At 45.6% G+C, this 17046-nt stretch overlaps 1 protein-coding gene across 1 annotated transcript; it reads left to right on the top strand.

The window, feature by feature from the left end:
• The first annotated feature begins 12781 nt into the window (after positions 1–12781).
• On the top strand, positions 12782–14242 carry LOC114276712 (UPF0481 protein At3g47200-like). Its single transcript, XM_028218529.2, has one exon. It carries the CDS (start codon positions 12782–12784, stop codon positions 14240–14242), a length of 1461 nt encoding a protein of 486 aa, XP_028074330.2.
• The last annotated feature ends 2804 nt before the right edge of the window (positions 14243–17046 follow it).

Raw genomic sequence — 17046 nt, 5'->3', positions numbered from 1 at the left:
GCTGACAGGCAGTTGAGAGCAGGTGATGAACGGCATGGTTTATGCTGACAGATGGGATAGCAGAGCCACGTGTCAGGAGATGACAGGGAGTGGATATGGGGCTCAGAAGGTATATAAGCATGTCTGCGCCCCCCATACGCGATAGTCGAACATATCTGTAAGAAATCCTTACACTAAAACACTCTCTCCCTTCTCTCTATTCCCTCTAAGGTGTGTGCTAACTTGACCGTCGGAGGGTTTTTCCGGCCACACACCGCCGGGTAGCTCACCATTATTTGCTCGCAGGTGATCGGACATCGACGGAGCTCGGAAGAAAGGAATACGGGCACGCCGGAATATTTGCTCCCCGTACAATTGGCGCCGTCTGTGGGAATCTTGACAGACAAAACCTTGTCTTCCAGGTTCATCTGATCGCCATCCATGGCGAACAACGACGAGTTCCCGTTGTCCGCCATCGATGGAGCCACCCCGGAGTATACCCGAAGGAGAGAGGGACCACCTGCCGTCCATCCAATGGCTGACTTGGGGACGCCCACTGGAGGACAGTCAGGTGACGCGCGGGATAAGCGCGGAAGGAGTCATGGGCATTCACGGAGTCCAGACGGTCACCGGCGGAGAGACTCACACGCCAGGCGATTGGAAAGCAAGTTAAGGGACCAAGACGCTGTCATCAGGCGGATGGCGGCGGAGATGGAGGATCTTAAGCGGCATGTCAAAGGGAAAGGTGTAGCTGGGGTGGGAGACCACAGTGAGCGCACCCCATCCCGCCGGTCAGGCGATCAGAGTCAGCGACGTACTCAGTCCATTTCCATCACCAGGAGTTACCAGGTTGGTGATTCCGACATGCGTGCAGAAAAGTCTAGCACGCATGACAGCACTTACAAACCCTCACGTCCGGCGACGACGTCGAGGTACTCTTATTCTGCTCAGTCAGAGGATCTACGAGCAGTGTTAAGGGAGCGGGCTTGCCGGCGCCAAGCTCAGAGAATACCTGCTTTCCAGCGGCTCTCCTACGGGGTTCACGGCAGCGAGGAGGTCGGAATGCCTCCACCCCGCCCAGTAATGCCAATATTCGAAGATACAGACTTGGCAAGGCTGAGTGCCACTCCTTTTTCCCTGGAAATAGAAACAACGCCGCTTCCGGCAGGCTTCCACCAGCCTAAGTTCACACTTTACGACGGAAAAACCGATCCGTACATGCATGTGAGCCACTTCCGACAGGTTATGGCCGGACATCGGCGCAATGACGGACTTATGTGCCTAATCTTCCCGTCAAGTTTAGGCGAGCTGGGCCTAAAGTGGTTCGAGAGGTTGCCGGAAGAGAGCATACAAAGGTGGCATCAGTTGGCCGAGGCGTTTGTTACGCGCTTCAAAACCAACACAAAAACGCCAAAGGAAGTCGATTACTTGCTAAGTGTCAAGATGGAACCGTGCGACACACTGAAGGCGTACAATTCAAGGTATTGGGAAACCTTCAACGAGATCTTAGACTGCTCGGTCAACCTTGCTATCACGCAATATAAGCGCGGTCTCCCGGTCGGACATAGACTGCGGGACTCGCTTACCATGCACCAACCGACCTCCATGGGCCAGCTCATGCAGCGCATCAATGAGCACATCCGAGTAGAGGATGATGCGTCGGCCTCCACCGTGAAGGCCACTCCGGTCGGAACAGACAAGAAGACAGCAGGCAAGGTGCACGCAGTTGGGCAAGAGTCCAACCGCTCAAATGACCGAGCAGAGGAATCAGACCGAGGTTCAAATCGAAAAAACCGGGGTAGAGGACGTCGGAATGACCGGGATGATTATCCCCGAGATGACGTTGAGGACGCAAACAGAAGAATGAAGGCAAGGACTGGCATAACCACGGTCTTCAAGATTCCAATCTATCGCATACTTAGTGAAATCCGAGACGAGGAGTATGTCCGGTTTCCTGCTAAATTGGGCGATGGACAAAAGGGCTACAATCCGCGGTATCGTTGTACGTTTCACCGGGAGAGGGGCCACCGGACTGAGGATTGTTTGCCTCTGCGACAACACTTGGAAGAACTGGTTGCGGCCGGGCATCTGGACCTTTACATCGATGGCGGAGTGAAACCGAATCAGGCTCCGGTCGATCCCAGGGGACAGGACGACCGAGATGCACCACCACAGGGAGTAATTAATGTCATCCACGGAATCGTGGAACCGGAGCGTGTTTGCGAACTCCGGGGCATGATTAAGAAGGCAGAGCATATGAGGGAGGTTTTGTCAGTACAGCCTGCCATCAAAAGAGGGAAGACAGAGGAGAAAGACGTGATCAGTTTCACCTCAAGGGATTTAGAGCGTATCTAGACGCCGCACAACGATGCTCTTGTCGTAACACTACGCGTCAAAGAATTTGATGTTAGACGGATCTTGATCGATCAGGGAAGCTCGGTCGAGATCATGTATTATGATGCGTTCAAACAGCTCAAACTTCGCGAGACAGACTTGGCACCGGCCACTTCGCCACTGGTTGGATTTAACTCGCAGCCGGAGTGGCCATTGGGAAAGATTATCCTGCCGGTCAAAGCGGGATCCGTGGTCCAGCAAGTGGAGTTTTGGGTGCTACAAGTGCCTTCAACATACAACCTTATCCTTGGAAGAGGATGGTTTCACGCCATGCAAGCCGTAGCATCGACCTACCACCAGGTGATGAGATTTCCCTCGGCTATGGGGGCAATCGAGGAGATTTGGGGTGATCAGGTCATGTCCAAGCAGTGCTTCGTGGCGGTCAACGGGAGCCGGGCTGCCAAAGGATTCGTTCAAATGATCGAGGGACCGGAGGACCAGAGTGTCTTGGATGATGTTGGCACCAAAGCAGAAGACAAGGCAGTTGAATAATTGGTTGAGGTGCGGATTGATGCCGAGCAGCCGGACAGGTTCTTCTTGCTCGGTTCAAGTCTCTCGGCCATGGAGAGAACCGAGATGATTGAGTTTTTAATGGCGAACATCGAAGTCTTTGCATGGTCGCCCTATGACATGCCTGGTCTTGACCCAAGCTTTATCTGTCATCACCTCAATGTCTTCCCTGGAGCAAAGCCAGTCATCCAGCGAACAAGGCGATCGGCGCTGCATCACGCCGAGGTAGTAGCAGAGGAGGTAAAGAACTTGCTTGAGGCACGAGCAATACAGGAAGTGCACTACCCTCGGTGGATTTCCAACACGGTAGTGGTGCCCAAGAAAAATGGAAAGTGGCGAGTTTGTGTCGACTACAAGACAGTCAACCGAGCTTGTCCAAAAGATAGCTTCCCTTTGCCGCGCATTGACCAGCTAGTGGATTTGACGGCTGGACACAGTCGGCTCAGTTTCTTGGATGCGTACCGCGGCTATCACCAAATTGCCATGCATGGGCCTGACCAAGAAATCACCTCTTTTACGACTCCAAGGGGACTCTTCTGCTATCGAGTTATGCCCTTTGGTTTGAAAAACGCCGAGGCAACCTTTCAGAGGATGGTGACCAAAATGTTCGCTCCTTTGCTCGGCCGGACAATGGAGGCTTACATCGATGATATGGTGGTAAAGAGCCGACATGAGGCACACCATTTGTCCGACTTAGCCGAGATGTTCGCCATTCTTAAGAAGCACAAGCTGCGCTTGAACACCTCGAAGTGTACCTTTGGCGTGGGATCCGGGAAATTTTTGGGATTCTTAGTCACGAACCGAGGCATCGAAGCAGACCCTACTCAGATCAGAGCCGTGCAAGAATTGAAACAACCCAGCTCGGCTAAGGACGTGCAGCATCTGGCCGGGATGGCCGCCGCGCTTAATCGATTTATAAGCCGGTCATCAGATCGCTGCCGCCCTTTCTTTCAAGCATTGAAGTCAAAATTCTCATGGGATGACGAGTGTGACCGAGCTTTGGCTGAGCTCAAAGATTATTTGTCTTCTCCGCCGCTGTTGGTTACACCAGAGCCCGGTGAGGAACTCTACCTTTACCTTGCCGTCTCCCAGCACGCAGTAAGTGCGGTGTTAGTCCGGACTGAAGGAATTAAGCACCTCCCAATTTTTTACGTAAGTAAGACCCTTCTGCCGGCTGAGACGAGGTACTTGCCGCTGGAAAAGCTTGCGTTGGCACTGATGATGGCTTCGAGGAAATTGGCACATTATTTTCACGCCCATACCATCGTCGTACTGACCGAGTTCCCCCTCAAGGCCTTGTTTGAGCGCGCAGACTTTTCCAGCCGAATATTAAAATGGGCGGTCGAGTTGGGACAGTTCGATGTGAAGTTCCAGCCGCGCACCGCAATCAAAGCCCAAACCTTGGCCGATTTTGTTGCCGAGTTCTCACCTGGCACTCATCCGGTATGCCCGGTCGACATTGCCGGGGCAGATGATGAGACGCCCACAATGCCAACCGAGGAACTACCAGCTGCAGAAGGTCGCGCCGCGAAGTTAGCGCGCACCATCGAAATTCCCTCAGTTTGCACGGTAATACCTCCCGGTGCTGCGATGACGGAGTTGTGTATCACCAACCCATCCACTCTGTCCGGTACCGCATCACCAAGGGGGGAAGGAATGGTTCCACACAGCTCAGAACTTGATGATTCGCCTACGGACTTGGGCATTCTGAACCAACTTGCTGAGTCCGGTGCCGAATCCTCAAGGGGGGAAGGAATGGTTCCAGGCAGCTCAGAACCTGCGGCCGGCTTCACACCGCAACCTGGTGTTTCGCCTACGGACTTGGGCATTACGGACCAACTTGCTGAGTCCGGTGTCGAATCACCAAGGGGCACTGACTTTGAACCGGTCAACACCAAACTTGACACCGCACAGCCGAGCAGTTGTGATCCCATTGCCCTTCGCAACTCTCAGGACCCATCTGACTGCTGGAAGCTTTTCGTGGGGGACATGTGGAAGCTTTTTGTTGATGGAGCGTCCAACCGCCATGGTGCCGGCCTATGTATTGTTCTTATATCCCCGGACGGCCTAACCATAGAGCATTCTATCACACTCGGCTTCCCGGCGTCTAACAACGAGGCTGAGTACGAGGCGCTTCTTGCTGGGCTCAAGAGCGCAATCCAAATGAAGGCTGCCGAGCTTCTGGTATATAGTGATTCCCAGCTTGTGGTTAATCAAGTTTCCGGGATTTATGAAGCGAAGGACGACAGGATGGCGAAGTACCAAGCTCTGGTCAGGGACCATATCAAGCAGTTTGAGGCAATCAGAGTCCAGCAGATTGGCCGGGAAGAAAACAGCCGGGCTGATGAACTCGCCGGCCTCGCTTCCATGGTAGATAGCACATCTCCAAACCCCCTGTTGATTGACTTTCTTCCGCGGCCAAGCATTGAAAACGCCGGGCAGACGGATGTACTCTGCGCCGAGCTAGGTCCTTCATGGATGGACCCCTTGATCTCGTTCCTCAGAGACCGGACTCTTCCAGCGGACAAGAAAGAAGCACACAAAATCCGGGTGAAGTCCGAGCGGTTTTGGCTCTCTCCATCAGGCGCGTTGTATAAGAAGTCCTTCACCGGTCCTTATCTCAAGTGCGTGCACCCGAACAGTGTGGAGGCCTTCTTGTTTGAAATTCATGAAGGCAGTTGTGGCAGCCACGTCGGGGGACGGTCCTTGGCCTACCGAGCTATTTCGCAGGGATACTGGTGGCCGTGCATGCAGGCCGACGCCCAAAAATATGTCCGCAAGTGCGAGAAATGCCAAAAATTCGCCCATCAGATCCACCAGCCTGCCAGGGAACTTCTTCCCCTCACCAGTCCTTGGCCTTTCGCCATGTGGGGGCTAGATATAGTGGGACCGTTGCCAACAGCACCGGGCAACCGGAAATTCTTCATCGCGGCCACAGATTACTTCACAAAGTGGGTTGAAGCTGAGCCCTTGGCAACCATCAAAGAAAAAGACGTGAAGCGATTTGTCTGGCAGAACATTGTCACGCGGTTTGGCGTCCCCAAGATTTTGATCTCTGACAACGGTACCCAGTTTGACGGTCGCCTATTCAGAGGATTTTGTGAAGATCTGAAGATAGAATTCTACAACTCCACCCCGGCCTACCCGCAGTCCAATGGTCAAGCCGAAGCATCAAACAAGACTATACTGGATGGGTTGAAGAAACGGTTGGAAAAGGCTAAGGGCAAGTGGGCTGAAGAATTACCGAGCGTCCTTTGGGCATATCGAACAACCCCGCGACGTTCGACCGGAGAGACTCCATTTGCTTTGGCTTATGGCATGGAGGCGGTCATACCCTTGGAAGTTGAAATGCCCACCCTCAGAACTGAGAGTTTTGAGCCCGAGCTAAATGCCGAGGCTATTGCCTTGGAGTTGGACCTAGCGGAAGAGCGCCGGGAGAAAGCCCTCATCCATGTTGCCGCTTACCAACAAGAGCTCTCCAAGAAGTATAACAAGACAGTGCACCCCAGACCGTTCAAAGTTGGGGATTGGGTTTTGAGGAAGATTATGGGCAACACCCTGGTGCCAGGAGAAGGCAAACTAGGGGCAAATTGGGAAGGACCCTACAAGATCACTGGTCTGGCTGGCAAGGGGGCTTACACTTGGAGGATCTAGAGGGAAGAGCCATACCCCGGCCATGGAATGCGGCCAACTTGAAATTGTATTATTTTTAAGCTTTTTACTTTCCTCTTTTTGTAAAGCAATTTTTTGGCTTGCAAAGCAGAATGTAATTCTTTTTGTCAAATTATAGAAGTCATTTTGCATTAGCACTTGGATTGTTCTTTTAATGTTTACAACCGAGATTTGCTCCGGTTGGACGAGTTGGTGTCTTGTCCAACTTAGGATTCCCAACCGAGATGATTTGCTCCGGTTGGAAGAGTTGGTGTTTTGTCCAACTTAGAATCCCCAACCGAGATGATGTACTCCGGTTGGAAGAGTTGGTGTTTTGTCCAACTTTGGATTCCCAACCGAGATGATTTGCTCCGGTTGGAAGAGTTGGTGTTTTGTCCAACTTAGAATCCCCAACCGAGATGATGTACTCCGGTTGGAAGAGTTGGTGTTTTGTCCAACTTTGGATTCCCAACCGAGATGATTTGCTCCGGTTGGAAGAGTTGGTGTTTTGTCCAACTTAGAATCCCCAACCGAGATGATGTACTCCGGTTGGAAGAGTTGGTGTTTTGTCCAACTTTGGATTCCCAACCGAGATGAAGTACTCCGGTTGGAAGAGTTGGTGTTCTGTCCAACTTGGGATTCCCAACCGTGATGAAGTACTCCGGTTGGAAGAGTTGGCGTCTTGTCCAACATGGTATCTTGTCCAAACTTAGCTACAACCGAGATGGGTATTTCGGTGCATGAATTTGTTTTGTTATGCTCAAATTGCTTCGACCGTGTTATGGACTCCGGTCGACAAAGTGTTCCAATGATAAGTTATACCGAGATAGTTTGCTGAAGATGGAATGGATTACTACCGGACAAACACTTGGCGAAAATTCAAAATTTTTCATTGATAAAGAAATTCATTACAAGAGGTGGGGACAGAGCCCGGTTACATCAAAAGTATTGAAAGCAAAAATGCAAAGAAAAGAAAACTAAACCAGGGGGGATAGATTGGTGAATTCATCCTCGGCAGTCTCAAGGTTGGTGGTTGGGCTCGCTTCTTGGGCACCGGGCTCAACTTGACCGGGCTGCACTTCCACTACGGCGTCTTCAGCCTCCGAATCTGTCTCATCACTTCCTTCTTCAAGCCCCTCCTCGGCCTCCGCTTGAAGCGCACTGAATACATCATTTGCATATGGCACGAGGTAGACCGGTAGTGAAGCTTTGGGAGGATTGGCAAAAACGTCGGTGTCAGAGCCCTGGCCGAGCTGTTCGCAAGCGGATTTCCAGCCAGCCTTGAAGTATATGTCTTGTGTTGCAAAGACTTGCTTCTTGTAATTCATCTCGGCCTCGTTGAAACCCGCGTTGTTGGCAGCCCGGCAAGCCTTCTTCTTTGCCTTCTTCAAAGTGTCAACCTCGGCCTGGAGCTCGTTTTGTTTTTTCTCGGCTGCATTCAGTTGACCAAGCAGCCTGTTATTGTCATGGTTGGCCATCTCGAGAGAAGCTTTAGCCCGGCCGAGCTCGGCTTGAAGGCTTTCAACATGGCTGGCAGTGTCGTTGGCTTTCTGCCTAAGCCGGTGGATGCGCTCCAAGACCAAATGTTGTTTCTGAATGGCCTGCACAAAGAAGCAAAGTACATCAAAAAGGGGACCGAGCAAGAAGGACCGAGCAAACACTTGTGAAATGTTAAAAAGAACGCCGACTTACCCTGGCCATGGACTTCACGGAAGATTTTACCAGCCGGGTGTCAGGGACGTGGTCACTGCCTACCACGTCGCCCGGTAGGAGAAATGCTTTGGAGAGATCGAAGGCAAGCAAATGTTCTTTGTCTGCCTTGATCGAAGCAGTCGCCGGGATGTCCTGTCCCCGGTGCTTCAGCTGAGGACGCCAAGCGGGCACGGGAGCAGGAGTTTCAGCAAGATGTTCGGTTGTCAGCTCGGTGACGAGCTCGGCGGAGGGATCTGCCCTTGGTCTTTTTCCAGCCCGGCGCGCTTCTCTGGCAGATTGCACGGCAGCTGGAGCTGGAGATGCAAGGGCTACGACGGCTGCACTCGATTGACCGGCAGCCGGGGAACGGGTGGTGACGCTCGGTATCTCGGCTGAGGTCGCGGTTAGAAGGTTTTTTATCCGAGATCTTTTGGCCATTTCTTGCTCGTCGGTTAACCGGATTAATGGGACGTCTGGTAGGGATGGATCTGGAGGTGGCGAAGGAGCTCTGAGGAAGTCAGTTACTCTACTCCGGCGCGGAGCAGAATATCTGTAAGTCGGTGTGTAGCCGAGCAATTCGTTGCAGTCTCGGTGACGGTACCTAAGCACGGCCCGAATTGCCTCAACGTTGGGGAATTGGTAGTTGGCTTGCAAGTCTTGGATAGCTGCAAAAGAAACAGGGAAACCGGTTAGTAAAACTAAAGAACAAAGTTAACCGAGCAAGTTTGAGTGGCTTACATGAAGAACCGAAGTCCTTGCTTATGAACCAGCCCGGCACCTCGGCTGTTTCGTAGTTGCCGGACACCCAGAAAAAATCATCATCGTGCATATCTTTGTCCGGGGTGCCGGTTATGATTTTTTCCTTGCCCGGTCTTATTTTCAAGTAGTAAGCTAGGCCGTCGCCGGTGTGGCCCATTGTGTATTGCCTCAATATCTCGGCTAGGCCTAAGTTGGTGCCCAGCCGTTGATTCAATTCGTGAACGCCGTTGATTATTCTATAAGTGTTGGTGGACACCTGTGTGGGTGCCAGCCCGGTGCGGCGGAGGAACTCGGTTACAAGAGGGTTGAGCGGGAAACGAAGACCCCCTTCAACAATGGATAGCACGGTGAAGGGGCACTCCTCCCTACCCCAAGGTGTGGTCTCCTCTTCTGCGAGCTGCAGGTGGACATCGGCCGGGACGCCGTAGTCCTCCCTAAATGTAACCAGCGCAGCCGGAGTATCCACTAGGAAGCAGAACTTCCCCATTTTTGGCCGGCTTAGTGTATCCCGGCTGAGGGGTTTGGCTCTGGGTATTGGATGTTGCCCGGTCCTGAGAGCCTCAGGAATGACGGTGGTCCCCTTGGACTCTGCAGGAAAAGGATGGCAAGTGTTAGCGCGGTCGCGCGAAGGTGCTGGATTTAGCTCGGCCATTAAGTGTGCCAAACCACCTCGGTTGTCTATTCTATCTAAGGAGCCCGGTCGCCCAAGCGGACCAGATGTTAGCCCGGTTGAACGGCCAAGTCCTTCTGTTATCTCGGTTTTCGCCTTGGTTGAAACAAACATGTTGTTTGCCCGGTTTGTTTGGTTTTTTGGATCAAAAGAAGGCCCAGAGCCCGGTTCACCCCAGTTCTTCAGTGTTCTTCAGGCAGACGAAGAACACCAAGAACAATGGAAGGTTTGATGCGGATTCTACGACCTATGCCCTAATAGCTATGTTTTTGTACCCTAATGTGTGTAAAATGAAAGAAAATAGCAACTAGGGGGATCGAAAATCTTACCTTTGGAGGTTGGGGACAGTTCTTCCAAGAGTGAGAAATGGCAGTCGAGATCGAGTAGAGGGCTTGAGCTCTGGATCGTCAGGAAGTATAAGGGCAGTAGGAAGAAACGGCTTGAGGAGGGTGTTGTATTTGTAAGGGTGAAAGGCCGCCCAAATTCAAATTCTGGCAAAAACGGCGGGTTGGCTGCCCGATGACCAATGGCAGACCGCCACGTGTCCCCATTTATGGCTTTGGCAGGACTGAAGCGACGGGTTGAAAAGACGAAGAGCCAACCGAGCTACCTTCAACGGGAATAGGTCAGCCGAGGAATATAACCGGTCAAATCTGCGGACAATTACGTCAACTAGCTCGGTCGAGGCTTGGCGTCTTGACGACCGGAGAAACGTTATCTCGGACGAGGTGAATAATCCCAGTCACGCTTCCGCGGACGGAATTAAGGGGCAATTGAGAGGGTGATTTATGCTCCGGTGTTGGGCCGAGGTATAGACCGAACAAGTTGAGGGCCCAGCAGAGCATTGGGCCGAGATGATCGACTGTTCACCCGGAGATGGGCTACCAGAAGTTGGGCCGGGCAGAGTTTGGTCTGTGTGCTGCCCCGGACCGTGCAGAAGCTGCTCGGCCAGGAAGTGACCGGTCAGGCTAGGATGCTCGGTCCGAGGATTGTCGAGACCAGACAGACCGAGAGGCCGGCGCTTGGAAAGGCGCGGTCAGCCGAGGTAGTTGACTGACCGGCGAGAAGGCCGACCAAAGGAGGAGCCCGGGCTAAGCTCTGCCGAGATGCCGCCTAGCCCGGTCCTTCATTCGGTTATCCGGTTAGGCGCTTAAGGTATGAAGCATGGTATGACCGAGATAGGGCAGCTCGGCTGCCGAGCTCCAGCTATGCTGACAGGCAGTTGAGAGCAGGTGATGAACGGCATGGTTTATGCTGACAGATGGGATAGCAGAGCCACGTGTCAGGAGATGACAGGGAGTGGATATGGGGCTCAGAAGGTATATAAGCATGTCTGCGCCCCCCATACGCGATAGTCGAACATATCTGTAAGAAATCCTTACACTAAAACACTCTCTCCCTTCTCTCTATTCCCTCTAAGGTGTGTGCTAACTTGACCGTCGGAGGGTTTTTCCGGCCACACACCGCCGGGTAGCTCACCATTATTTGCTCGCAGGTGATCGGACATCGACGGAGCTCGGAAGAAAGGAATACGGGCACGCCGGAATATTTGCTCCCCGTACAACATTTTTATTTAATATTGAAGGTGTTTGATGTTTGAAGTTTAAGACATGATGGGATGGCAATGCTTTCAGAAGGGAATAAATGACTCTGGTTGTGGCATTGCCTTAATATCAGGGTGCTCTATTTTACTCTGCTCATAGTGGCATTTCTACTATAGCTTTTCAATTGAAGTTACTGTCTTGGTGTGTTTATTTGTTTGGTGAATGTTAATATGGCATTGTTCTATAATAAAGGTACTCTATTTGTACTATTGTTGCATTGTGGTGTATTGTTTTGTTTGTATCTTGCTAACCGAGAGTTTATCTTGATATAGGAGATTAGGAGAAAGGTGTATTCTTGGTGTTTTTCTGGAGATTGAGTTGATGTATCAGTGACTATGTTCACTTATAATATTTATTAATAAAATTTTGATTTTGTTGATAAAATGAAAATGAAAATGAAAAAACACACCCTAACAAATTTTTCCTTGAGGGTATTTTTATCACTCCACAAGGATTTTATTTTTTATTTCACTCAATTTTACAAATTTTTCCTCGAGGGTATTTTTGATCACTCATAATGGTGTCTGAATTTTTTATTTTTTTTGTATCTGAGTTTTTTGGTACCTAACGTTAATGTTACTGAGATATATATAGTAAGATACCTATATTCACCAGTAGCAAACACTTTCTAAAAAATTCTATGACAAATTTTTCATATGAATTTGAATTAGTTATTCGAATTTGGATCATGGTTTAAAATAACAGTATTGGGAGAGGTGTCAATATCTATCTCGGTATAATAGTATTAGGATGCATATCCGGAATCGGGTGTCGTGGTTATGAATTTTTTGAAATCATCAGCCTCAAACAAGAACTTCATTTCTGCGGAATTGGTGCATTAGCTGTCAATTGGCTGTGTCAACAGTAAATCAGCTATGAACCAATACACATTGTTGGGTACTGCCAGATATGTATTGGGTCAATAAGCCGAGTTTTTATTTTAGAACAAAAACTCGTTCGTACATATTGGTCCATATTTAAAATCATGCTCCAGATTTGGACAACTAGCTGCTATACTGATCATGGAATTTCAACACACGTTAAAATTAACATCTTTAATCTGATCATAAGTAATGTAGATGGAAGAGGTTGATAAAATAGGAGCCAAAATATCTGTTTTCAAAACAGTAATTTATCTTTTCGTATGTATGTGAAAAACATGTTGCCAGATTTACATAAAACCAAGGGACAGGATTTCTTTTACAAAGTAACATGAACACCAAATTTGGAATATATGTGAAACAAGCTTGTGACCTTTATATACATAAAGAGAAAAAAGGGCTAGCAACAGAAAAAAGAAATGCTCTACTTCATTTTTGTTTTCATGAAGATTCTCATGCAGATAATGACATTTGCAAAGTGTTTTTTGATCTCATACAATACAAGATAATTGCTAATCAAAGTACTTTAAGGTGTCCTATAAATTTCAGAACTGCAGATCTTAAGCAGATAAAGAATCATAAGATAAAAATTATATTACCTCTAGCTAGATTGTGTATATCCTCCTACCTACCAGCTGACAATGTCGGCTCGATCTTTTGACAGTGAGTTGAGTGTTGTAATCCATAGCCCACCGAACCCACATCCACAGCTAAGTTTGATAATGAAAGAAGAAAATGGGTCCGGTGAGTCCTCAAACACCACAATGGCAAAGCATAAGATACAGAAGGTCCCTAAAATTCTGCCCACCGAGTCCACAAAGAAATGCTATGTGCCACAGCTAGTTTCTATTGGTCCCTACCACCACAAGGACGAAAACCTCAAATCGTTCGAAAAATTCAAATTTCAATTCACAAGGGAGTATGTGAAAAGTTGTGGACCATCATATTCAATAAACGACTTGTATAACAAGGTTGCAGATGTGGCTATCGAGGCAAGAAACTGCTATGCTGAGGACGCTAATATTGATGCCCCGGACTTCACTTTGATGATGTTCCTCGATGGTTGCTTCATCCTCCAATATATTCACTACATGACACACGAAGACAAAGAAGAGCAAGCCAAAATGAAGATGAAGAATCATGAGAAAGCTTTCGTGCAACGTGACTTGTTCTTGCTCGAGAATCAACTTCCTTTCAAAGTCCTCCAGGCACTGATGACCATGAGCTCGGACTTTAAAGAGGATAAAGGCTTGAAGTTGATTAACAAGTTCATTCAAAACACGCGGCCACCTCGTCCTCCTCATATTTCATTTCAGGAAATGATGGAAAATTGCATTACATGCATTACCAACCCAAAAACAAGGCCCACAGAAGTACAAAGAAAATTAGGCGAACCTGCTCATCTTCTAGAACTCGTGCACAGGAAACTTACTAGCACTGAAAACAAAGGAGGAGGAGGAGGCAACAATTGTTACTCAAAAATAATGCAGAAACTCAACGGCCGTCTCAAAAACGAAAGAAACAATTGGTGCTCATATCGTTCAGTACAGGAGCTCAAGACCGCAGGGATCATCTTCAGGCCTAACCAAGAGCAAGAAAACATTTTTTTTACTGATGTAAGGTATGAACCTCTCTTCATTAGAGCAATCTTAAGGCTTCCTCCAATGATAATTGATGACTCAACCCAGTCTTTACTACTAAACTTGGTAGCCTATGAGATGTGTCCTGATAGTCCCAATGACTTGGGAGTCACCTCATATATATGGTTTATGGATACACTGATTGATAATGCTGATGATGTGAAGGAACTGAGAAAGAAGGGAATACTTCTAAACTACCTTAGTACCGACGAAGAGGTGGCTGGGCTTTTCAATGAGATAGCCAAGAACTTAGTGCCTGACACTAATGCCTATAAAGATGTTCGAAACCAAATTGAAGACCACTATAAGAACAAGGTGAGACTGTGGATGACTGAATGGTTGCATACCCATTTTGATACCCCTTGGACTCTTCTTGCTTTCCTTGGTGCTATTTTAGCCATTGTCCTGAGCTTTATTCAGACTTATATTGCTGTCAATCCTAGTACAAATTCTGGAAAATGAGTGACTATTCCAACCTCGCAAGATCGTTTTCGTCAAGGATTTTTGAATAAATAAGATGCTGCAGGTCTGTTAGGTAGCATCTGTGATGTTTAATTTCGCAATTTTAGACCCAGATTGTGTCCCCCTGGACTACTTGATACTTGTTTCTTGGTGATGTTTTGTGAATGTTTTGGTTTGCTTCTGGGTTTGCTTCTGTTGGTTGTGTTGTGATTTTGTCTTTGGTGAGCATGAAAGAAAATAAGAGTTGAGCCAAAAAAAAAAAAAAAAGAAAGAAAAATATAGATGATTTTGTCTTTTGTTTTTGATTTTTTCCTTTGGGGAGGATGAATGTTTGCTTCAGTTTGGTTTTGGTTGTGGTTGTTCTATCATTTGGAAAGGAATCGACACTTGGTTTGTTGGGTTAAATGTTAGGAATCGACACTGGAAAAAGAAGATGAGGTTCACGTGAAATTTTCAGAGACGATAAAGAAGGACATGGAAGCTTTTCAGATCAAAAGAGAAAGAAAGCAGAAACGGTAAAAGTGGAGAATTGAAGTACAAGCTGCCAAACGGGTTTTCAAACTGTAATTTGAATTAACACGCGGAATTGTATTTTGAATGTCCTATCCAAACGTGAAGCAGGAGTTCACGTGTTGAAAGTTAATTTGAAAATACAAACAAACAGAGCCTTAGTGTTTGGTTTAGTTTTGGAACCGTGTTTTTAATCAAAAAAAAATTTTTTTTTTTTAAAATTGATAACTAAACACACAATTCAAAAACTATTTTCAAAATTTATAATTACACACGACTCAAAACTCTTTTTAAAACACTATTTTAAAAAAAAAATCAAATTATTTTTTTATTTTGTTCTTTAAAATTATTTTTTTATTTTATATTTCTTTGAACAAATATAAAACTTCAAAAAATATTTTGTTTATTTTTATTTTTGAAGAAAAATATTTTTATATATTTTATTTTTTCGAAAAAAATATTTTGTTATTCTTTTGAGTATTAGCCAAATAATTTGGTATGATTTAAATATGTATGGGCGATCCAAAAATTTTTTAATTTAAAAAAAAATTAAATATTTAAAAAAAAGTTTAAAAAATTTAAAATATAAAAATATTTAAAAAATAAATAAAATATTTAAAATAAAAATTATTTATTTAAAATAATAAAAATACAACCCATTTTAAATTTTTAAATATTAAAAAAATATTTTTAAAATATTTTTAAAAAATACAACACACGCATGTAGTAAATACAGCACACATTAAAATAAATAAATAAAAATATTTACCCTAAAAAAATAAAATTAAGAAAATTTTTAAATATATAAAAAAAATCCAAAAAAATTCAATATACAACACAAAACTCAAAAACTCAAAATTCAAAATACAACTCTTTTCAAAACTCATAACTAAATAAATTTTCTTTTTCAGAACTTAACTCAAAATTCAATTTCACACACAAATCATGATTTTGAAACTAATCCAAACGAATTTTTGATAATTTAAGTTTCATACCCGCATGATAGTAAAAAAAAAAAAATGTTGAATATCATAGTCCCATTATCCAAGGGAGGCATTCAATGCCCCACATAAAATTTGTTGTTGGTAAAAATTCAATTCAGGCCTAATAGATAGTGATTGAATGATAGGCCTAAACAAATTTTACTAAATACAAATAAAAATGAGGCTTTGTGGTTGAGTTTTATGTTCTAAACAGATTAAGAACTTCTCTGGAAGTAATTAAGCAAAAAAAAGATAGAACAAAAAAGAATATGTAATAATTCGAATGAATTATCACTTGTCACTAGTTATAAGAACTTAAACAAGAACAAAAGATTGAAAAAAATACAGCAATTGACAGAAGAAAAAAAAAAGAATTGGGGGTTAGAAAAAGCTACTGGTTTAATCTACTCCTAAAATGCTAAGTTAAACTACTCTTAGATAAACTATTTGCAAGTGTTTGATGATTGAGAGATGTGTTTTTTTTTTCATTCCTCAAGCCCTCCTTTTATACTTGCTTGGTCTCCTCATGTTGTAGCTATCAATCCATGATCTTCCTTAATCTTTACTCCACTCAATCATATCTTATATCTTCAGAAGAACTACTTGCAGATTTTGTGCTTTGACTTGATATTGATCCCCCCAAATTTTATTATATAGTTTCTAATTGATTTCAATAAATATCTTTATTGGCTTTATTTAATATTTTCAAGTCACATCATCATCTCTTCCATGCCATGTTACTGACATACTTGTCACGCTATGTCAACATACATATCGATAGAAATAATAAAAATAAATGTGGTCAAGGTTATTCTTTGAAAATAGTTTATAATTTTAATCGACAGACCATAATCGAACTTGGCCATAACTAATAGGCCATAATCAACAGAAAAATAAAATTTGGTGCAAACACAGACCATAATCGAACTTGGCCATAACTAATAGGCCACAATTGATAGAAATAAAATGTAGTGCAAATAACGCCTCCCTCATTTAACTGGATTGAAAAATGAAATCCAATTAAATGATTTATAAGGCGGTTTACCACAATCAACAGAAAATATTTTATGGTGCAGACAATGCCCTCGCCTGATTTACATCACCAATATTTTCTAAGGCTTTACACTACCTATAAATGGTGTAGCTTGAGCCTTTTTGTATTTACTTTCAGCCCTATTTCAAAATTTGAAACAAAAATTATTAACAAAAGTAATTAATTGGCCTTCTGTCGATGCAAAGTATAACTAGTTGGCCATCGACTATTAAACTGGGATGTGTCGACACTAAACAATTAGCCATTAAATTGGCCTT

The sequence above is a fragment of the Camellia sinensis genome, chromosome 10, assembly GCF_055761805.1.
Source record: "Camellia sinensis isolate YWXY chromosome 10, ASM5576180v1, whole genome shotgun sequence".
NCBI lineage: Eukaryota > Viridiplantae > Streptophyta > Magnoliopsida > Ericales > Theaceae > Camellia > Camellia sinensis.
The sequence above is the reverse complement of the archived record's forward strand: the minus strand, read 5'-3'. Positions and strand labels throughout refer to the sequence as shown.